At 40.2% G+C, this 23,598-nt stretch overlaps 1 protein-coding gene across 1 annotated transcript in view; it reads right to left on the bottom strand.

Annotated features, from left to right (window-relative positions):
* Nucleotides 1-1,368: 1,368 nt before the first annotated feature.
* Nucleotides 1,369-23,598, bottom strand: part of dntt (deoxynucleotidyltransferase, terminal) — a 103,746-nt gene continuing 81,516 nt past the window's right edge. The window contains exon 11 of the mRNA XM_063491716.1: nt 1,369-1,660. Coding sequence (XP_063347786.1) covers nt 1,574-1,660 — 87 coding nt within the window. The 3' untranslated portion in view covers nt 1,369-1,573. The remainder of the gene's footprint in view (nt 1,661-23,598) is intronic.

The raw sequence follows: 23,598 nt of genomic DNA, 5'->3' as shown, positions 1-23,598 counted from the left end.
AAACAGTTTAAGGTCTTCTAAGAGCACAACAACAATGTTGTTGTTAAATTGAGAACTATAGCCTTTTAATCCCTTTACACTTGTGAATTTTTAATGTGAAAGTAGCAGAAGATCCAATTTACACTTGAACAACAATTAGGAAAAAGAGAGCTGAACAAATGTACATTTATTGAGGTCAGCTTGGTTTTTATTTTACTCTAGAGAAATTTAGAGATGATTTTTGTGGGGGTTGGGGTAGAGGGGATCCGCCTTCGTTTTAAAAGTGAAAACATTAGATAACCCTGGAGATCAGGGAGCCTGTTCCATCTGGTTAACGCTGCAGCTCAGAAGCTTTAGAGTTTGTTTTGTGTCAGCAAGGTTGAAAGAGCAGCTCAGCGGGAGAGAAAGACAGAGGCCAAGAGGGAGAAAGTAGAAAGAGGTGGGAGAGGGGGAGGCCCGGGTCAAGTCCTCAAAGCGCCGGACTGTTCTACTTAAAAATCTTTAAATAGGGTGATTCACTAGAATGCTTTGCTCTCATCTGTCTCTGCTCTTGTTGCAGCATCCTGGGATAAACTGGAGGCTGAGCATCAAGAGGAAAGTGGGTTGGGGGATGAACAGCAGGGCAGGTCGTGTCATCACTAAAGGAGCAAATCAGACGTACCCAAACAGCCCGCGGGGATCAATAAAGGTTCTTCATTAGAGGATCACCATCCTGAAAAAAGGACACAAATCCTGATAAACAACCGCCATACATAAAACATAAGCAAAGTCAAAGCAATAAGATAATGGATGCTGGGGAGACAGAATCGCTTTGGCAGCCAAACTCCATTTGTGTGTTCAGCAAGCTCGTTTACCTTCCATCTGAATTCTTCCTGATTTCCCGCTGTAGCTGATTGCCTCTAATTTCAGCCAAGCATCTGGGGAAGTGGATTCATCGGGGAACAAAGAGAGGAGACGACTGGTCTTTGGATAGGGGAATGCCAGCTAAATGATCTCCAGTGGACGTAGGCTTAAATGGAGGCTAAATGGCGACGCGGAACGCTCCTCTATCTGAAGCTCATTACCCGCCTCTCAATCCCCCAAAGACCTGGCTCAGCTTCACACTGAGCACTTTCCTGCCAGGAGGAGGGTGATTACAACATTTTGCTCGACAAAGAGCTCCCTTCCCCCTCACTTTTCTCATCGTTTCCTGTCTTCTTCCTCTCCCTCCCTTTTTCTCAGTGGTCACCCCCTTTACTGTCTTGTTTCTTTCAGGGTCCCTTTCTCCTGCACCTCACAGGCACCCCAGGCGATTCATACTGACTGATTAGTCTTTTTATCCTGCCTATGATTACAACACTTAGAGACAGGAGCCTGTGAATGGTACGGGAGAATGTTTATTTGCTGGCAGACAATAGTGAATAAGCAGAATTATGAATCACACATCGTCATGTAATCTAGACAACAACAATATTGGCAACAACAACAACACAAAAGTGTATGGAAATCAAAAGCTGTTTGAAAGTGAATCACAGGAGAGCCACATAACGGCAAGCAGATGGGATAAACACTGATGTATGCACAGGGTATCATTCAGCCAAGGAGGAGCGGAGGCCTACGCATTTCTCTGCCAAGGCTCGATGTACTCGAGACCCAGATGGGCAAAGATGTCCTTTTCAGTTGTAGCTGCCAGGAACTCTTTCTAGAGAGAGGACACACAAACACAAAGTCAGTGACTTGTGCAGGAATGTGCAGGAATTTGTCTCTAAGTCACCAGTGCAGATCCGTGGATTCTCAACTTGAGGTTTCGCCATTCCACAAAATGTTCGTGCCTTGCGCTCGCAGCCTCAACTGTGCTTGTATTTCAACTCATATCTCCACCACAAGCTGTCTTTCGATTTAGGATTTTATTCGCCTAGTGTGTGCCAAGGCTCAGACATGCTGTGATTCTGCAGATTTACATTTGAGCATCCACCTCCCTTCTAAACCCATAAAACCCCAACCTTGCTCTAAGTGATTGCTCTCTTCAGCAGATGAGTATTTTCCCTGGCAAATCACAACAGGGCTATTAACTACTGGCCATCTACCAGCGCCATGTGATGGGTTATGTCTTTATAGGAGTGGTGACAAGGCCTGACTCACCTTGGGTGCGAGACAGCCTGGAGAGAGAGGGGGCTGTGATTCTGACACGTTCTGCCCTCAAGTGCTAAACTGGACCTGACACGTTGCTGAGAGATGGTGGAAAAATCAAGAGCATGTCAGCTCCCACAGCCAGCCAAAGGCAGAGATAACTGAGAGCAGCAAGTAGGAAGTGAAGAGAAGGGAAAAACACTATAAGGCACAGCTCCCTCTATAATGGCTTGTTATTTATAATGCAAATGACATGTTTGGGTGGACTTTTTCAACTTGCAGTTTTTGCCATCATTTCTATCAGGAATGGTTTCTTTGTTCAGCAAAGTTTAAGATGAAACAAGCAGTTTAAATAGATCACCTTAGCCACTCTATTTGGAAGTTAAAGTGTCAGTGAGCACATTGGAAAACTGTGATTACCCAACTGTCAAATAATGCACTAAAGTATACCAATGTTTTTGCCTTTCACTGATCTACAGTATAAATTTTCAGAAGTGGTTTGCAGTCTATGATCCTCAGCTAACCATAGACTGCAAGTAAAATATGTGGAGTCGCTTCAATTTTATTTATATAGCACCAAATCACAACAACAGTCACCTTAAGAAAAAGACCGTACAATAATACAGAGAAAACCCCAAGAATCAGACGACTCCCTATGAGCAAGCACTTGGCAACAGTGTGAAAAAAAACTCCTTTTCAAGAGGAAGAAACCTCCAGCAAAACCATACTCAACATCTATCTGCTGCCAACCTCCAGTTAAAGGGGAAATATGCAGATTCCCCAACCATATGACATTGCTGGAGGTTAGTGGCAGTTGCCAGGTGAAATTACTGGCAAAGAGCATGCTACATCAAAAACTTGCACCATGGCAAATACTTTCCCTTTACTCTCTGAGCTGTAGTGAAACTACAGGGTGAAAATCAGAAATTAAAAGTGAAAGCTGTGCCCTTCTGCTGAAAAGATGTGTGCTCTATGCAAACTACAGGTGACATGCTAGTGGCCAAAGTAATTGCAATGAGGTTTTTGGTGCCGTACCCTCATTGCAATCAGTTTCACACCAGTGACTGCCAGCAATCTCCAGCAACCGCTCTCTAACTGGTTGCAGAATAGATTCTATCCCCTATCAACCAGTGGTTACCAGGGGGTCACTGACAAGTCTCTAGGCTTGCATAAATGGGACATTAGCAATTGATTTCACAGTGACTACCAGCAACCATTTGTATCCAGTTTGGGAAGTTTTTTCCCTCATGACCTGTGGTTTCAGATGGTGCTAAGCCTGTGCAACTAAAACATAAGACACCACAGCACCAACTTTACATTCACAGACTGGAGGCTTGTCATGTTGAACCATACTCTGAATTATCCATCTTTTTGACTCTAACTTCAGATGAGTGTCTGAGACTATGAACTCATCAGCAGTGACTGAGCCTGACGGTAAAATAATGTAGCTGTTTCTGTGATGGATGAAGTTTGCATCACCTGTCTTTTTGTGCATTCAACAAAATAAAAGTAATGTCCATTCCCCAAAAGTTATAGACCCCTCAACCGCCGTCCTCCTCCCTTCACACAGACCAAAATCAGCAGATTTCACTGCAAGTGCACAATAAAAAAGACACATTTTCTCTTTTTAGTCATTTTTTAGTCATTTGTCATTTTTTAGTCAGGTTGGAGCATCTATTATCCTCTGACATCTTTAGTTCCTTGTGTTGTTGGTCTTGATGTTGCAGTACCTTGGGGATGATTGAAAAAAAATGGGCAAAACAAGTCCAGATTCAATAATCATGTTTCCTAAAATTAGATTAATATCTGTGGCTAGTCTCTTCAGTAGCACTCACTTTTTCTCTTGCACAACACATTTAATCAGCACTGTCCAAAGAAATATTATCTCTCTTTCCCAAATAAAAGTGTGCTGTTGGTGAAACAGTATTACATTTCAGTAAAGCCATCCTGAGGCCCATTAACTAGTCCACCATTGCCTGTATTTTTCACTGTTCTCATAACCCTGAGCCCATTTATTGCTCTAACCACTCAAAACACATGAAATGCAGACACACATCGCTGCAGTTTATGATGTGGCAAGCTATAGTGTATTAAACATACAGCTGATAAAAACTTAGAGGCAGGAGAAGAAAAGAGAGAACAAAGGAGAGTGCTGAACAAAGCCAATGTGATTTGAAGTAAATACATATTTCTAACAACACATGGCAGAATTTATTGTCGAGAGGAAACAGAGGACAACTCGAAAGATCCGACTAAAGGAGAAAACACAAGACACAGATGAGATTCTCAACATTATCATTTTAGCCACTGTGCTGGATCAGGGCTAAAGCTGCACTGTCCACTTTTCTCAGTTCCTACAATCCTTACACGCCCTCAGGGAGACCTTGCTTTATTTACTTACCACAACACAGTGTGGTTCTCAGAGAGAAATCCACAAGCCTTGTGCACCTCTGGGTTCTTCCATTTGAGCAAGAAAAAGGAAATAATACTTGAAATGGCAAGCTTTATTCCAGAGCTGCTTGATGGATAAAAAAGGAACTTGGAGTTGAAGAACAGAGAAGCAGTTAATTAGAAAGAGAGGTTATCTGTCTGAGGCACTCATGTTGTCAGTGACTGGCAAGCCATCAGCACCACAAGCCAAAATGGCACCGGTGTATGTTACTGCGAGCCAGTGTCCTTGACTTAATAAGGCGCTAATCAGCTACATGTTTCTCTGTCGGCCACGTAATGACATCCCTCATGGATGTGAGAGCATATCAGTTCCTGCAAAACATCTGCCCCTTCTCTGCTGCCCGTCATCCTCTCTCTGCCACCCGTCCCACTGCTTGATGGATGGAGCTGATGGATATGGCTGCCTGCCCTACTCTGGCCTTACTCAACTGACACATCAAAGAGAGAAAGGGAGACCGAGAGACACTGAGACAAAGAGACGAGAGGGAAAACTTGGATAGCTGTTCACACCTACCCAGCCAGCAAGCATCCAAAGGACAGAATCGTGAAGGAAGCTCAATATCACTCCAAACTGGCACAATAGTTTCACCACTGAAAAATCAAAAACCTCCACAGCTACAACATACCAGCAGTAAAATATTCAAAGTTAGGGACATCCAATAACTTTACCTCATCAAGTGAACGCATTTGCATATGTTCTAAAATGTATACTTCATCTTGTTTGCTTAAAACCAGATGTGGTGAGTAATAAAGTACAAATATTAGGTTAGAATCCCCAGGTATCTGAACTTTACTTGAATATTTATATTAACTTTTCAGTTTTACTTCCTATATTTTCAGACAAATATCTGTACTTTCTACTCTTTACATTTTTACAACAAGCTTGTTACTTTACATTCAACACATTTGAAGTCATTTTTTCGGACTTTGTGCACTTTAAAAACATCAAATCGATTGAACCTAAATGGAGGGAACAATAATACAAAGACAATCCTATTGGTGTGTCCATTATCAGGGCTTATTACATATGACTGACATAAAAGACACAGAGATGAAAGAGACACAGAATACCTAATTTATACATTATCTATTGCACTATGGAGCTGATGGAGTTGAAATGGGCCGGAATGATCCGGAATGAATGAAGCTTTTTCAAACGGCTCAACAAATATCACCAAACAAACAAGCGGGTTATGTGCAGTTTGTGTATGCTAGCTAAAGCCATAGCTGTTGTATTTCACAGGGAGAGAAGAGAATGAGACATAAATTAAGTCAGCGATGGAGAAAGAGGAAAATAGTTTGTTTTTAAAGGTAAAGACTGCTCAGTCACATTTTATAGACTGGAAATTTAAAGCAAGCATTGCATTTCTTATTTCATTTTAGAGTTTGCTTTTTATCATATACAGTAATGGATCGGTAGGTGATGTGTTGTAGATGTTTGTTTTTTTTCATATTGTGAAACATCCTGAAAAACAAATTGAAGTCTGAAAAGTGTTATGAATGTTTTATGGCTGGATGAAAATACAACACAGGCTACACTGGTCACCTTTCAGTACTGTGCTGAAGTTTAGAGACTATTTTAGACTGCTGTAGAGAAGCTGTGGTGTTGATCAGTGTTTGGTTTCAATGGTTACAGACAGGGCTGGACTGGGACAAAAAATCGGCCCGGGCATTTTGACTAGAGACCGGCCCACCAGGTTTTATAGGAAAAACCATAAAGCCTTAGAATGAAAACAAACGCTGTTGTCACAGTGATGTACACTGTCCTGTTGGTATATATGTATCAATCTAATAAACTACACCATCCTCCCTATTCTGGTATTCTAAACAGTACTTAGCCGAAACCCAAAGACTGCTTGGTCGAGTTAACCTTAATCTACAACACATGGTGGAAACCTGAAATTAAGACAGAGAGGACTAGAGGTGAGACATGATCATTACTGAATATTAAAAATAATAAATGACAGATTTAGATATATTTTCATAAACTATTCATTTACCACATCAATAAACAGCATGGCAGGGTAAAATATTTTTTCTAACATGGCAACCTTTAAAAAGTGAAAGGAGACAGAAAGACAGGTGAGAAAAAATAAAACCTAATTGACTTTTTGATGGCATTTTAAAAACAGTACTGGTACGGAATCTAGAAAATGTGGGAAAATACTGGCATCATATACAGTACTTATTTCTGAAGAAATTATGATGGGACCCTGAAAAAAAATTACTATGTACAATAATGGATTTCTATGCATTTTACATCAGATGAAAAAGTTTGTTGTAAGATTCAGATAATTATTTATTAAAAAATAGACATTTTAAATGAGAATAAGAAAGAAAAGTATTTCTTTGTGCCCCCCCTCTCCCTGGTAATGCCCTACCTGGCCCCCTGGCAAAACTTTGCTAGACCCGCCCCTGCACAGTTACCAGCTGTCAGCTACTTAGAAAAGGATCCTGGTGTTATGTGTCTCTCAGAAACAGTTCATAACTTCCCTTCAACTCATTCATGTCACCTAAAAGGTAAACCTGTTTCTCCATCACCTGTTCAGCTCTGATGATTCAGTAAAGACATCTCCTGGTTTCATCTTCATGTTTCCCTCTCACCAGGATGTCCAAACCGACATCATGAGCAGCAGCTTTACAGCTGTGGCTCCAGCAAACATCAGCTGATACTAGAAATTAATATTAAATAAATTCTAACAACAGCTGATCAAGCTTAAACGGGGCGATCCTGGCTCAAGAGTTGGGAGTTCGCCTTATGATCGGAAGGTTACCGGTTCGAGCCCCGGCTCGGACAGTCTCGGTCGTTGTGTCCTTGGGCAAGACACTTCACCCGTTGCCTACTGGTGGTGGTCAGAGGGCCCGGTGGCGCCAGTGTCCGGCAGCCTCGCCTCTGTCAGTGCGCCCCAGGGTGGCTGTGGCTACAACGTAGCTTGCCATCACCTGTGTGTGAATGGGTGAATGACTGGATATGTAAAGCGCTTTGGGCTCCTTAGGGACCAGAAAAGCGCTATATAAATACAGGCCATTTACCATTTTAAACGTGCTGCTATTGTTTAACGCGACATCCGCTGCTTTCTTCTTTCTGGCGCAAAGTGGCCGATAAACAAACAAGAGAGAAAAGCCGATCAGCTGATCATTGATCAGTTTCATGATTGAAATAACAACAGGGGAGAGAGAATGAGAGAAGAAGAAACAGCTGCAGCATAAAGACACAGACTAAATCCTGCTTTGTGTCTTTTCCATTCTAGCTGAAGTACGGGACAAATCGCGTTCCTTTTCAGCTCAACACGAATATTTTCTCTGAATACGAGACGATTCCGTTTTTTCCGGGACAGTTGGAAACTAATTAACCTTATGAATAAAATAAATTTCAACATCGGCAACATCATAGCACCCGCCCAGCAGTATATAAACTCCGTCATGCTAGCTAGTACGCGTACGAGTTATTGTAACTGACTGTAAAAAGTCAGCATAACGAAAATAAACTACACCTAAACTTGGTTTATATCAGACCCAGATAGACTGCAGGTCATAAGTTCTCACCTGAAGTTCAGTTCCCCTGATACTCGGACCGACACCAGCGGCCGCCTCGGGTCTCTCCTCCTCCTGCCTCACCTTTCCGTCATCCACCTGCCAGCGTGTTGCACCTGCTGGCCTCCACCACTTGCTAATGTTACTCAATCTGTGGAAGCTCCGCAATAGCCACCACCAAACAATTGAGTTATTTTTACACATCTCCCAGCATCTGGCCAATCCACCACCTTTCAGTGTTTATATCATTACGAAAAAAAAAGAAAAAAAAACCCATCGGCCCATAAAAACGAAAAATCACCATCGGCCCACCGGGCAAATGCCCGGTATGCCCGATGGCCAGTCCAGCTATGGTTACAGACACCAATTTGAATTTAAGATGATAATTAGATAAACTCAATGAATTCCACCTTTGTACTAGCTTTATATTGTCTAGCAGTGATTAATTAGCCACAATAGCTTGTGTAGCATCTGCCTATATCTTGCTGAATTTCTTTACACAAAGCGCAGGCGTACAGCTCACCTATCACAGCCTGTACACACAAAAAAAATCTATTAAAGCACACAATAGAAATTATTGTGACGCATTTCTAAGTGATTTCTTTCCCCACATGACACTAGGACTATACAACCAATCTTACGGGTCCCACACCTGCCAAATCTCACTTTAACCTTTGACTATTCTTATTTTCCTGTTTGGTGTGAAGCCAAAGTCTTCCAGTATAAAGTATCTACATTACAGGCAACAGTAAACGGAGCTTTCTTTTGTATTTCCTTTTAGTTTTTCTTAGTTTGTATTCACCCCATTATAATTATATTAAGAGCTTAAATAAGACTGTATTCTTTTATTATTATTTATTATATTAATTTAACTTGAGGGCCAGTTAGCTTTGCAGAAAAATAGCTGGTAGAAATACCATCCAAAGCACCGTCTGTAAAACACTGTGGAGGCTCTGTCATCATTTGCGGCTCCATTTCAGCCAGTAGTGTTGGGGATCTTGTCAAACTTGATCGAATTTTGAATGTAAAAAAGTACAATCAGGTTTGATTCATCATGCAACACCATCTGGAAAGTGTCTGACTGGCAACGGCTTCGTTTTTCAGAATCACAATGATCCCAAACACAGTGCCAGTGGAGTAAACGAAAACCTGGATAGAAAGCACACACTCACTGTCAGCCATGGATTGGCCTCCCTAGAGCGAGGACGTCAAGATTAACAATGTGGTATCATGTTGACAGATAACATAACAAAAGGCAGCCAGCAATCAGAGAAGAGCTTTGAATGTCCTTAAAGAAGCCTGGAGAACTATTATTAAAGACTACTTAAAGAAATGACGAGAAAGCTGCCAGAGCGAGCTCAGTCTGTTTTGAAGAATAAAGCTAATTGGAATTGTGTAAGCTCTGCGTTTGCCTGACATAGTGTATTTTCATGTATGTTTATGCATATTTCAATAAATCACTTGTTTCCCATTTTTCTAGTAAAAGAAATGAAAGGTGGCCTAAGACATTTGCACAGTGCTCTACATCAAACCCTTTATGAATGAAGCCCCTGCTGCTCATCTTTCCAAACGCTTTTCGATTAACACAAGAATCAAGAGTTAGTGAAGTGGAACTACATGAGTTCAATCTCATATGGAGCGACTGTATGTCAAAGCAGTCCAGCTGCCAGACCATAATAGTTTGAATGGAATTTCAAATAATACATGTTGCAGTTCAACGTAAATCCTGCAAGAGCTGTAGCACTGTGTGACAGCTCTTGCAGGACCTGCTTATAGAAATAAAGCTTTTACTACTTAACTACCAGTTCCTTTCAGCTTCAGCCTATTTGAGCTCATTGAAAATTCACTACCACGTTTTGTGCTTATTTCTGTGCTTATTTAGGTGCTGCAGCAAGTTGGTTCTTTAAAAAAAGAAAAGTGCTGTTTGCTTCACCAAAAAATACAAAACCAGGGCCAGAAAAAGCTGATGTTGGATAACCATATGGCCAGAAAGATGCCTCTAGAGGAGTTCTATCATGTCATAGTTGAATGTGTAAACAGTGTGTAAACAAGCCACAGCTTTTAAACCAAACCCTTTACAGGCATTATCATGTCAGTGTTTCACAGCTTGTTGAGCTACTCGCCACTTGACAAAAATCATTTGATGCAGACATAAAATGTTTCATAGTGCAGGTGTTTATTGTTGCACCCAGTGCTTGGTCAGCCACTGATGGCTGTTCAGCTAGCAATGTCAGCTATTAGGACATGCAATTAAGAACTTAAATCATAAATAACAATTTAATATGTGGGAAATTGTCTTACATAACTCTACTCTCTTAGACGGAAAAATAGCTTTAAAAAAAAACAGAAGAGAACTGAACTAAAGGTCATGCAGACAAGTATGCAAACACGACCTGAAATCTATGCAAATTCACCCACGTTGTATAAGCCCTTTAGTAGGGGAAATGTATCTGAACAAAACTTGACAGTGCTGTCATCTCACTTTCAGTACTGACTGTCTGCTCAGCCGCAGGAGCAATGACCATGTATCAAGAACACGAGTGTGGAGGTCAGACTGAATGGCAGACACAGACAAAGCTTTCAAAAGCATCCGTTTCACCATGTTGTATTTTCACGGCTCTAATGGTACAATGAGCACATTCAGAGTAAAGTATTTAATGTGTGAGTCCATCAACCTTTAAATAAAGAGTACAAGGTACTCTTCCATCAGAGAAAGCACACTCAAAGGGCAGAAAGGAACAGGACGGCTTTTCCCCCCAGCATAAATTTAAGATTATGGAATCAACTAATGTTCTCAGTCTGCTTTTTTTTTTTATTTGCACTTTCGTCTTTTCTCTGACAGTTAGAAATAGATTACTTTATTGCCAAGAGATCAAGAAAAAAAAAACTCTGATTGCCTCTAAGTTAATTTGTCTTTATTGCAGCACAAGGGAAAGGGCTGACAGGGGCAGAAAAAGTGGGAAGTCGATTACGCTCCTGTGTCTGCCTCCCCCAACGATCCGCACACCCACACTTCCCCTGTGCTCCGGTCTGCAAGAGCTCAGTGCACAGGACAGCCTGAGCAACCAAAGAGGGCACAGACACCTCACTAATCACACCAGCAATTAGTGCAAGCATCATAAAGCACCGCTGCCTATAAAACAGCTATTGAGTTTAGTGTTATCGTCATTACCCATCCTTCCCCGGCTTGCTAATCAGCTCGTGCACTGGGCAGAGAGGCAGACGGGTAGAAAATAATAAATTCCTAATCAGAAACAATGGGACTCTCACTCGACGTCCCTGGTGTTATGGCTCTCTGCTCCCGTGGAGGAGTAAACATTTGCAAATCAAAGTTATTTAGTTGATTAGGCTGCCCAAAGGCAATGAAAAGACACATCAAAGAATCTGAGAGAAGTGTTGGATAAGATTCTTTTTTTTTCTGTGCACTGATAATGTTGCCAAAGCAGCAGCAGTTTGACACTTCAAAAATTATATTTCCATTTGCCTATGTTGCCACTGATTAAAGGAAGTAGCAATGACAGTTTCTAACAATATTTTTGCACAATGCTACACTTGAGCACTATTGTGTCTTGCTCAGCATGAATGCAAAATAAATCATTAGTCAGCGCATTTAACGCCTGCCCATTTTTATGGATAGCGTAACCCATTTAAAACAACCTTCAAACATTCTCAAGTGCCTGTATGCAGAAAAATCCACATGAACAGTGCCGAAATACTATATGCATGAAAGTGATATAATGTTAAGACCCCATTTTAAGATGACTGAAAGCTTTTCTACTCTGACTGAGAAGTGAGAAGTGGTCACTTGGAGCTTTAATAGTTTGAAGTGGCAATAGAGGACTTTTTTTTTTTTTTGCTTTAACATGTCATTATAAAGTAAATGTTGTTTGCATTGCTATGAAACAATAACACCATCGGCCTCTAGACAGGCTCTCTGTGAGCCTTGCTTTCATTACACAATTCTGTCTGCCACCAGAAACAAAATCCATCCTTCCATTTTCTTCTGCTTATCCAATTCACATTTGTGGGAGGGCTGGAGCCTATCCCAGCTGAAAAAATCAATAGCGCAGCCAAACTAGGAAGAGGGTGATGTTTTTTGATTTTCTTGGTAGTTATGTACAGGTAGCTGAAATGGAGACTGGGTGAAGAACTGAAGGAATTGCTAAAAAAAAACCAAAATATCCCTGCTGTTGGAGGAGGCAAAGAAGGCTAAAAGGGAGACTGACAATAACCTAAAGCAAAAACAAGCATGACGATTTTATAGTATAAGTTGTACAGATAGTATTCACACCCAGAATTCAGCTGGCATTACCTCTATAGCACAAGCAAGTTATAAAACCTGTCTATTTATCCTCCTACTTACAAGCAGGCATTTTAATATGCTGCAGATACTTCAGTGGGCATGATTTCCTTCAGCAAATGTCATAGCAGTTTTCCAAATATTTGCCTTTAACATTCAGGGAAGATGACTGAATACTTATGTACAGTAATGTGCTCGCAGATGTACTGGCAAAAGGCAACGAATGAGACAAAAATCCAAAAATATGCAAAAGTTATGAACGCAGTACAAACAAAAGCCTGACTAGGAACACAAGTAAATGTGAGAATGTTCAAAGACAATCTGGTAATGTAAATAATTTTCTTAGCCGCAGAGAGGGAACATGCTTAGTCATAGAAAATCCTTCGTTTTTCTATGCTACAGTTAGCATATTAAATCTAAATTAAAAAATACTTGACCTCTAATTAAAGTCAGACTAAGCTCATGAGTACAATTCAGTGATTTGCAATATTTTTTAAAAATAAACAGCAGCTTTTCTTGCACTTCTCAAGCCACAATGAGGCATACCAGTAAACCAGTTTGTCAGTTTTGAATTTGCTTAGCATAGAGACTGCATAGATACTAGTGATCACTACGGAAAGATGCACCTGACCAATTGGCAGGTGGTTGCTGGAGATTGCTGGTAGTTGCTAGCTAAAAGTGGTTGTAAAAACTTTTATGGTGCTCCACTGATAAAAGAAGATTCCCACGTTCACCCGTAGTCTCTATGCAAGATGCTGACTTCTCTATGATTACCAGTGATGGGTTATTCCCATCACCAGTGATGGGAATAATGGCGTTACAAGTAACGGCGTTACTAACGGCGTTACTTTTTTCAGTAACGAGTAATCTAACTAATTACTATTCCTGTCGTTACAACGCCGTTACAGTTACTAACAAGAAAATGCGGTCCGTTACTATTTTTCAACAAACAGACAGCTGAAGCTGTGTTCAGCTTACCGCATCTTATATCAGTTGCACGGAAGTAGCTGACTACATAAGTAATCTGGACGCTACAGCTTTAAGCAGCTGCGCGCTCCCGCGGACGGCAATCACGATCACTGTCTAGCACAACACCTGGAGCTACGGGGGCAAAACAATCGCATGAGTGCTGCTGTTTGACTGAGGAAGAATAAAGTAGTCATGGTAAGCCAATCACATGACCACTTAAAGACAAAGCAACAAGGTGATATATACCAGTTTTAAATTGTGTTGATAGGCCACGTAAAACCAGACTCATGATAAACAAGATATACGCGGCGTTTTTTCCTCAATAGTTTCGTCACATTAGCGCTAGCAAGCACTCTCTGCTTATGAGCAAAAAAAAAAAAAAACAGGGGAAGTTTTAGGAGTGACGGTGAGAGAGAGAGAGAGCAGAAAAAGAGAGAGCGCGAGTTTTGAGATGTGAGAGATTTGTGACGTTTAGCGTGTTTGGAGTGTGTAGTTCATGTGTCGTCTTGTGTAGTTAGTGTGTAGTGTTGTGGATAGTTTTGTGTTGTGTGTCAGAACAATGAGGCGACTGCTGTCTCCAGGTAGAAACAGGAGTGATACACCTGCTGCTGTCAGACCTGCAGGTATCAGGCTGTGATGTTCTCCTTTATAGTGGACAGAAATTATTTTTTTGGAGTGGCACAAATAATTTGTGTGGCATCTTATTGAAGAACAGCTGATTGTTCTGTAAATAGTTTGAAATGGTTATTTTAAAAAAGGGTAAAAGGTAAATGGATGCAAATAACTTTGTTGTTTGCAAAACTTGTGCATAGGATTTTAAAATTGACAATTAATATTTGCATTTAACGTTATGAAATATGATTCATTAAAGATGTTTGTGGTTGTTACAGTAAAAAAAATAACTTTTTCTACTCTGATTTTATGGTTTTTGTCTGATTTTAGATCAATTGTGTTAATACAGTATGTCAAAATGAAAACATGACTGTAAATTCAGACACGTGAGGTTGTGCTGAAAAGGATGATACCAAACAAGGCAAAGTAAATAGTTTTTAAAGGTAAAATGTGGAGGGAAAATCAAAAGTAGTTAAAAATGGCCAATTATACCCTGGACCCCAGAGGGTTAAACGTTTTTTTTAAGTAACGAAATAGTTACTTTTCAAGTAATTAATTACTTTTAGAATATTGTAACTCAGTTACTAACTCAGTTACTTTATTGAAGAAGTAACTAGTAACTATAATTGAATTACTTTTTCAAAGTAACTTGCCCAACACTGATGATTACTCACCACCACTGAGAGGTAATGAAATTGTAAATCTAACGCAAACTGGAAACAGTATCCTTCACCTTCAAAATAAAAGTTGCATCATTTGAAGGATTTTGTGGTGATAGTAAGCTAAAGCTTTTATTTTGAAGGTAAATATTCTGCAAGCGACCATAACAATCACAAAGACATTTTTGTTACACCAACCTATTTTTGACTATCTGCAAACCTTCAGCAACCACTTGCCAACCAGTCAGGGAATACACATTTTTCCCTGGTGACTGCAGATTGGCAAAGGGTGTCTGACTAGTCTGTGCTACTGAGGTCTTAGTTATTGACAACCAAACTGTTTAGTTAGGTTAGAGAAAAAATTATGTTTATATGAGTTCAGAGAAGTGACACTATAGTGTGATGCCAAGGGGATCTTGCCCAAGGGTCCTAGGAAGGGAGATTCTCTCATGCAACTGCCTGAGTGATAGGTTTGACTCCTATGTCTGACATATGTTGGGCCTTAATTTTCTTTCTTTGCTCTTTTCTTCTGTCCAGTATCTACTGTCAGTTTGCCCCTCGACATTTGTTAGGCACTGAAAATATCATGCACAGCTAAACCCAACAAAGCCAAGCCACATGTGAATCACGTTTAAAATATTATTTTTCTTTTAAACAAAAATAATAATAACACTGCTGGCCATCTAATAGTATTTTAAAACAACCTTTGCACTCCTTGATGTTTATTTGCTACCATGCATGTCATTTCCATTTGCTCCATAACCACTGACACGAAGTTCATCACTTGGCAGGTGTCTTGTGGATTGTAGGAGATTTCTCCCACAACTGTACAAATTTGCAGCTCCTGTAACTGTAGCTTGACTCATCCTCATGTGGACCCAAACAGAAACCTCTTCTAATGATAACAATAAATTAAGTTTTTCTGCTCCACTGAAGCCCATAAATAATTAATTGGTTTGTTGACGAGGGGATGGTTTAGCATGACCAATTTGCTTCCTGCTACAGACAGTGTGATCAGATGCTGCCGACTCAGCACTCCGCTCATTCTGGTCAATTAGAAACAGCACATTAGCAGAATATGAGCTTTGTGTAGAATGTTTTTATGACACATTTTCTCATTGATATGAGCCGAGAGCTCAGGAATCAGACATGTAGGCTTCTCTATACCTAATCACAGTTTTGGACAAGCATCCAAGCCATCTTTGCTTATATTATGCACTGCCAATATTACACTTTATTAGGTCCATTTTTGTCTTCAGAGTTGCTTTAATTCTTCGTGGAAGAGATTTAGTGAGGTGATAAAGGGTTGGTGCTAATCTCCTGTTCCATTACATCCCAAAGGTGTTCTGTTGAGTTGAGATCTGGTGACGGTGGAGGCCAATTAAATACAGGGAACTCATTGTCATGTTCAAGACATCGGTCTGAGATAATTTACGATTTGTGACATGGTGCATTATCCTGCTGGTAGCAAACATCAGAAGTTGGAAACCCTGTGGTCATAAGGGGATGGACACGGTCAGCAACAATACTCAGGTAGGTTGTGGTGTTTAACAGATGCACTAGATGTTCCAAAAAATATGCCGTATGCCATTACACCACCAGAAGCCTATAAGCCATTGACTCAAGGCAGTGTGGATCAGCATGTCTCATGCTATCTATTCTCAATTCTAACCCCACCATCTGAATTTCACAGTGGACTCATCAGACCAACAAATATTTATTTTGTCCAAATTTAGTGCTGACAAAAATGCCGATCGTGTTGTTGTCTTCTGCTGCTATAACCCATGAACTACTCATTGGATATTTTTTGGACTGTTCTCTTTAGATTCTAGAGATGGTTGTGCAGGAGAATCCAAATTGATCAGGGGTGTCTGAATTACCCAGACCAGCCAGTCTGGCACAAGCTGCAAAGAAAATCACTTAAATCCTATTCTGATGCTCATTTTAAACTTCAGTGTGTTGTCTTGACCCTGTCTACATGCCTAAATGTATTTAGTTGCTCCCATGTGACTGGTTCTTTAGACACTTAGGTTAACATAACAACAGTACCTAATGAAGTGGGCAGTGAGTGTAGAGTACAATGCAAGTATTGAGCTATCCGTCCTCTCTTTATTTTTCAGTTCAAAGGCAGCGGCAGACCTTTCTAAAAGTGGTCTTGTAATAGCTCTCCATGCTTTCTGGAGATCCTTCAAAGTTCATCTTTGGAAGCTACTTAAAGATATTACAAGAAAAGCTCGCCTAAGAGACTTCAAGCTGTGTTGAAGAATATGGTCATATCAAATATTTACTCTGAAGCTCATTAGAACTGTACAAATGTCATACTGGTTTTCCATTTATTTTTGTGGGTTTCAATAAATCACTGCAGCTATTTCCCTTTTTCCTAGAAAGGAAAAGAGGGGCATCTCAAGACTTGTGCACAGTACTCTATATATTATCATACTATTATTACTGCACACTCACCCCCTTTATACTGAAAGAAAACCTGAAATAAAATTGAGTTCTTTCTATAAAATCAAGGACCGCAAGAATGGCAACATCATCAGAAAGGCTTAATAAAAACCCTTCTTACATCTAGGTTCTGCTGATAAGACAATAATGTAAATGTTTTACCATTCTTAATGCTACTTTTGAGATTTTAAAATGAAAAATTTGGACTGTTGAGTGTTGGGTAATTATTCACTGTGATTAACCCTAGTGCCTGATTCTGGACGCAGTGAGACCAAATAAATCAGGCATGAGGGCACACGGGGTTCTGTTTTTAATAACAGCGCACTGCCGTGTGCATTTTTCCCAGATGCCCGTAGATGTATTTTGTTAATAGAACTCATTTTGTATTTCGGGAAATCACAGTGGTGGTAAATGTACCATTGGAGAGTCAAAGGTGTGCAATATTGTGTGTCAGTCATAATCATGCAGTGCAGGGTAATTTGGATGTCAGAGCCTTGAATCGTGCGCTTACGGAGAATCAGTTTTTCATGAAAGTGAAGGCAGCCATTTTCTATTATTTTCATGGCTTTAGTCTGCATATCAATTGATTATAACAAACAACATGTTTAATTCTACAGCACTTCATCACCCAATGCAGAGCTATGCATCATGACGCCCAGAGTTAATAGGCTGTCGAGCCATCCTTCGTCTTGCAGCTCATGTACAGTTTCCTACTCTTCTCTTGGGATCTGAGAACATGTAGCCAAATATGTTATCTCCTCTAAAAGCGGTTTGATTTAAAGTACCATATATGTACCTCAGAGTCCCATTGGGAGAATCGTTTATGGCAGTGAGTCTTTTGTGCTAGAGTTTTACTCCATCACAAAACTGCCTCAGTGCGACTGATCAAAGCAGACTCCTTTTAAAAGCAATGAAAGCGTTCTTATTTGACATGTTGAATCCAATGGATTAATGTATTCCTCCTCATCACACCCTGGTTCTAATACAGTGTCATTGTTCCCAGAAGGTGACAAAAAAAAAAAAAAATCAGTCACCACATCCTGTTTCCTACATCATTACACATATGGAGCTCTGGAGGAACTGTAGCTTGTCATCTTTGCTTTGCCCCCCCATATTTTGTCCAAGTGTTGGTTCTGCACACAGAAAATGCATCACCTCTGAGCAGGAGGACTCTGATCAACAAACAGTGCTCAGAATAGCTCCTAAATAACCCTTCATGAACTTGGTACAGGCTGAATCATCACATTACGACATCTACTGACGACAGAGTTGCTTAACATTTTTTACATAAATTTCTAAGTCTTGTTTTTCAAACCCTGGCTCTTATATCACCATTCAGTGCACTTTACAATGTACACTGGCACCTAAACACATCCCAGCCTATAATACCAGAACATTTATGTCTTTCAATTCAGTCAGTAGATTTTTTTTTTTTTACCTGTTACGTTTGTTCTTTACAAAACCAGCTCCATCTGGAGCAAACATCTGGAAGGGGTGACACTTTCTCTCAAGCAGGCAGCAATGCACAGCTTTATCAGACATGGAAAGTTAACCAGATGTGCGAAACCATTCAGTCCGTCTGCACCCTTGAAACTTTTTTCTTGTAAAAGTGGCATTTTGTTTGAAAAAATGTATATTGTACAAAGCGTAAATATAATCTTTGCACGGTTCATTCTAGTTCGTTCACAAGTCATAAATGGGCTAATTGCTGCCTCAATGGGAAAATAATGAACACTACAACTGAAATCAAACAGGATAAGTTAACCTCAACTGTTTTCTAATGACTTGTAGTCATTAGCAATAGCAGACAATCTGTAGCCCCACATTGCTAGCGCGGTGGGGCATTTGTGGAAGCAACCTTACTGACGACTAACAGTTTGCAGTAACAGCAAAAGGTGTTTTTAACCTGTCCTGTTATAATTACAATAACAGCAGTAGCCTTCACTTAATGACTGTGCTCTCAAAAGTCAGCACAGCTTGGGTCAAAGTTCAACTAATTTGAATAGATGGTTTCGCTGCTCACACGTAGACTTGACCCTGGCACAACCACAACAGATAATATACACAATTAGCTAACTACCCCATATAAACACAAAAAAATGCTATTGCACCACATGCTATTCTGTGTATGATGGTCTGCTGAAAGTAAAGCCTTCACACATGAACTACATAACACTGCCGTCTACATCAGTCTTTTAAAGTGACAGCATGCTGTGATTCAGTTATTCAAATATAGATCACTTGTATATTAACATTCCCAATTTAGATATACCCACGGCACTGACATAACAAGACATAGTGCATGAGTAATATTGTAGTACATTGTGCAATTTTTGACAGTTAATCAACGCAAGATTAGAGTTGGGATTTTTTTTTGGGGGGGGGGGGGGGGGGGGGGGGGGGGGGGGGGTTTACCACGGTAAGTTTATTTTGATCATTCACAAAGTCATCCTACATGTAAATTTAGAGTAAGTACATTTTTACTTTCATCATTCTGTCACATTGCCGCTATTATAGCACAGTGAATGCACTTAACTCTTGTTTGAAAACACTCGCATGTGATGCTGCAGGTATGTGATAAACTACAAGCGGGACCATGAGACGGAGACTGGCATCAGGTGTCTCATGTTCTTGCCGTATAGAGCGTTCTCTTGAAGAACGGTGTATTTTAGCGAGCTGAACAATTCCAGATGCTGGAGAGACACATGCACAGTCTGTGAGAGTCTATTAATATGAGGCACGCATCGGGACTTAATGCTGCGTTGGATGTGATGCAAAAATGGTACAAGGTTACGAAAAGTAACCGTGGTGCACATTCAGACTGCAGCTGACATGATTACATGCTGTCGGAGTGCATGTCTAGAAGGGGTTGGAGCTGACAGTAACTCAGCCACTAGTGTGGAGCTCCACTGCAGATTCATTTAGTGATAATTGAGATTCAGCAAACCCACTTTACTGTGAAAAATATGTTTATACATATCATATATGACGCTGTTGTGCAGTGAATCCTCCCACGCTTTTTAGAGACCCAAAAACCACAAGACAAGGCTGGAGCATCCCAATGACTTTTTACTCAAGTGTCCCTGTAAATAAATCATCGGGTAAACTGAAACGAGAGCCTGGATGGACGGGTGCCTGCACCACCGCAAAGGCTGTGTCAATTAATGTTAGATGACAAGCAGACAAGGTCCAACACCAGGCCTTCCTGAAACCTTCTGCCATTCACTTTCATCAATAATGGACGAGGATCTGTCTCTTGAGTGAGCCAGCACATCCTGGATCAGCTCTATCTCTCATTATTATTTTCTCTTTTTTTTGTCCCCTTGTTCCATCTCCCAAGTTTACAGAGCAACTCATTTCTTCTTCTTTTTGTGTAATTCCAGGAAAATAGATTGCAGGTTGCAGGATTCAGGGATAATAGCCTTCTATTGAATTTTTTTGCCTTTTTTTTTTTTTTAGTAATGCAAAACACAGCCTCAATAGAATCTATAAATACTTCCCATCCTTTTTTCCACCAATTAAGCGCTGGTAACAGGCACTGTGTGGGTGGATGGGAGGCTGGAGAAGTGGAGGCAGATGTACACTGGTGTGGTGGTGGTGGTGAAAAGGGTGTCAGGGGGAGAGAGGTACGAGAATTAAAATACAGTAAGTGAACAGATAATATTCATGCAATTATCCTGGATGTACTTTTCTTCTTTTAGAAATGCTCCTTCCTCTAAACATGTCCATCACTCTTTTCACCCCTAATTCCCCTTAATTTCAGTCTATTTTTCAACAGTTCCACATTCCCTCCTCTATCATTACCCCCTTCTGTCAGGCAGTAGCTGTCAATATGATTTATCAGTGATGCTAACTGATGTAGTTGTCCTACTGTGAAGGCTGATTAGATGACCATCCTGCTGATACAACCTTGTCAGGGACTACAGTCTTCGGGAATGGTAACAGCATTGCCCTGTCTCTGCCCTTCTCTTCATGTGTCACTCTTGCTTTTTTTCCTCCCTTGTTTCATTGTCATTGCTGTTTGCCTTCCCTTTAGCAAATTTCCATATTGAGTGTTAGCATCAAACATCAGCCTCTGAAAACTGTCCGCTTAAATTTAAAATTACAGCTGATTTTTTTGAAGCCCGTTCCCCTTCTTTACAGTGCTGTAGATTTGCCCTATATGCCCCAGAAAAACTGCAGGTGTTAGACATAAACAAATTCTACTCCATCTACAGAAAATGATAAATTGGAACACAAGACTAAAGCACAAACTGTTTGTCAAGAAGCACTTAGAAGCACTCCATCACCAGAAAGTAGGATTCAGCATTGTGTTGCCCTTTATAGCAAGCATTGTATGGCTACAAATTCACTAATATTCAATTCGATTTTATTTATTTATATAGTGCCAAATCAAAACAGTCTTAAAGAAGCCTATATTAGAACCAGGCTTAGAGAGGGGCAGCCATTGGCTGTGACTGGTTGGGGTGAGGGGCAAAAGAGACACTTTTGAAGTTAGCCAGAGACTGATAATAACTATCCATCCATTCTCTTCTGCTTATCCTTATCAGGGTTGTGGGGGTTCTGGAGCCGATCTGAGCTACCATAGGGCGAGAGGCAGCGTACACCCTGGACAGGTCACCAGTCTGTCGCAGGGCTAACGTAGAGGAGCAGACAACCATTTGCACTCACATTCACATGGGCAACTGAGAATCAACAATTAACCTAACCCCACTAACTGCATGTGTTTGGACTGGAGTTAATAATGACTAATGATTCAATAATATGAAACTCATAGCGGCTCGCATCAAATTGTGATTTTCTTATATCTCAACTTTTGGGCCTCATTCACTAATATTTGCATAGCAACATTCCTACACTAGGCAAAAAATGAATTTGCACACACCACTGATTCGCGCCATGTGTGCGCTGGCCGTTTTTTCTCAATGCCATGCATGACACGACTTCAGTGTCGCCATCACTAAACTTCTGTGTTCAGTGCGATGATGTTGAATATTCCTGATAAGTTCTGTCCCTTCTCATTTAGTTAAACACCTTCTCAGTGACACTCAGAGCAATATATATTGTTTAACAAAATGTGAAAATATCTTTATCTTTGGTTAACCAAAGGCCATCTTCCTGATTTGGAAACAGGGAAACGGGCTCAATTTTTCATCAAGTGCCAACTTGGAGTTGACAGTTATTTAGTAGAACCGTTTTGGATGAAAACTAATGACATTTACTTCAGCTTCAGCTATTTTTTGTATCTTATACTTATTACATATTGTTATATTGCTAACTTAAGCTAGAGAACTGTAGCGATTTTTCCTGTTCTAAAATCATGTGAGCCTGTTAGGATTTACCTTAGAGCTTTGCGGTGTCCTAAGCACCACTTTAAAAGATCACAAGTCTTTTTTCTTTTCTCAAATGCTTTACCAAAATTCTGAATTTAAATAAAAATACATTTAAAAAATACATACAAAAAAAGCAAAAATATCTAATACAGTACTTCCATCAGTAATGTGAGTAAAAACAGATAAAATCATAAACTGGTTGACTACTTTTTAACTGGCTCTGCACCACTAATCTTCATCAGCTTGGACCATTATTATGCCAGCCATCCCACTCCACACTCCCCAGTTCATCCTATTAAAGTCCCTTAATTGTTTCACTGACCTCTGTGTGGAACGACCCAATCAAATAGCCAATGTATCCTGAAATGAATGTCCATATTTGCATTGTTCACTTTTCATTAGGGTGTCATTAATTTAGTGGCTGGAAAAAACAGGGATCTTATTCAAGGGGAAGGAGGTCAAAAGAAGACCTTTCACAATGAGAAGGTGGACAACTGATTTTTATTCCACAGCTCTTCAAGAAATATTAGTTACAATTGATTAAGAAATCAAAACTCAGTATTTATACTCTCTATATATACACAAACCACATGTGCTTCAAATATAATAAACCAACACAGAATAAACTTGCTTCCAGTTTTGTATTACAGTTTCTCAGAAATCCTCAAATGTCTGTGGACTGGTCAGAATCTGGAATGAAATCAGACATCAATGTAACACCTTCACATTACACTAACTGAATGCTGCCACTGTATAATTCATGGTGAATTCACCCCGATTTAACTGTCTGCATTCCACTACAGTCAAAACCTTTCACGACCGACTCAGGGACTTGCCAGAGAAAACATCCAAACTGATCAAAGTAAATCCTTGAAATGCAAAATTCCTTGAACCCTTTTTGACTGTCAGAGAAAAAATTGGAAATATGTGCTGGGCTTTTATGGCAAACATGCAAACCCCAGTCTTTGTAATGCTGAGTGGCAGTTCCCTTAAAGGAGAGCAGGGTTTTTAATCAGAATAAATGCAAGAAGACACTGAGACTTGTTGTTTGAGGCATTAACATGGTCAGAGGATCGTCAGGGAAATTTGAAGCTCTTAGTGGAAATCCTAATTACAATGCCTGGACACAGACTGGAAGCAAATGAATATCAACCAAAGATAAGAAGCCAGGCAAAGTGTAGCAATACATAGTTAAACCAAAAGC

Source organism: Pelmatolapia mariae, linkage group LG13 (assembly GCF_036321145.2).
Source record: "Pelmatolapia mariae isolate MD_Pm_ZW linkage group LG13, Pm_UMD_F_2, whole genome shotgun sequence".
NCBI lineage: Eukaryota > Metazoa > Chordata > Actinopteri > Cichliformes > Cichlidae > Pelmatolapia > Pelmatolapia mariae.
Note: the sequence above shows the minus strand (reverse complement) of the source record. Positions and strands in the feature narration are given on the sequence as shown.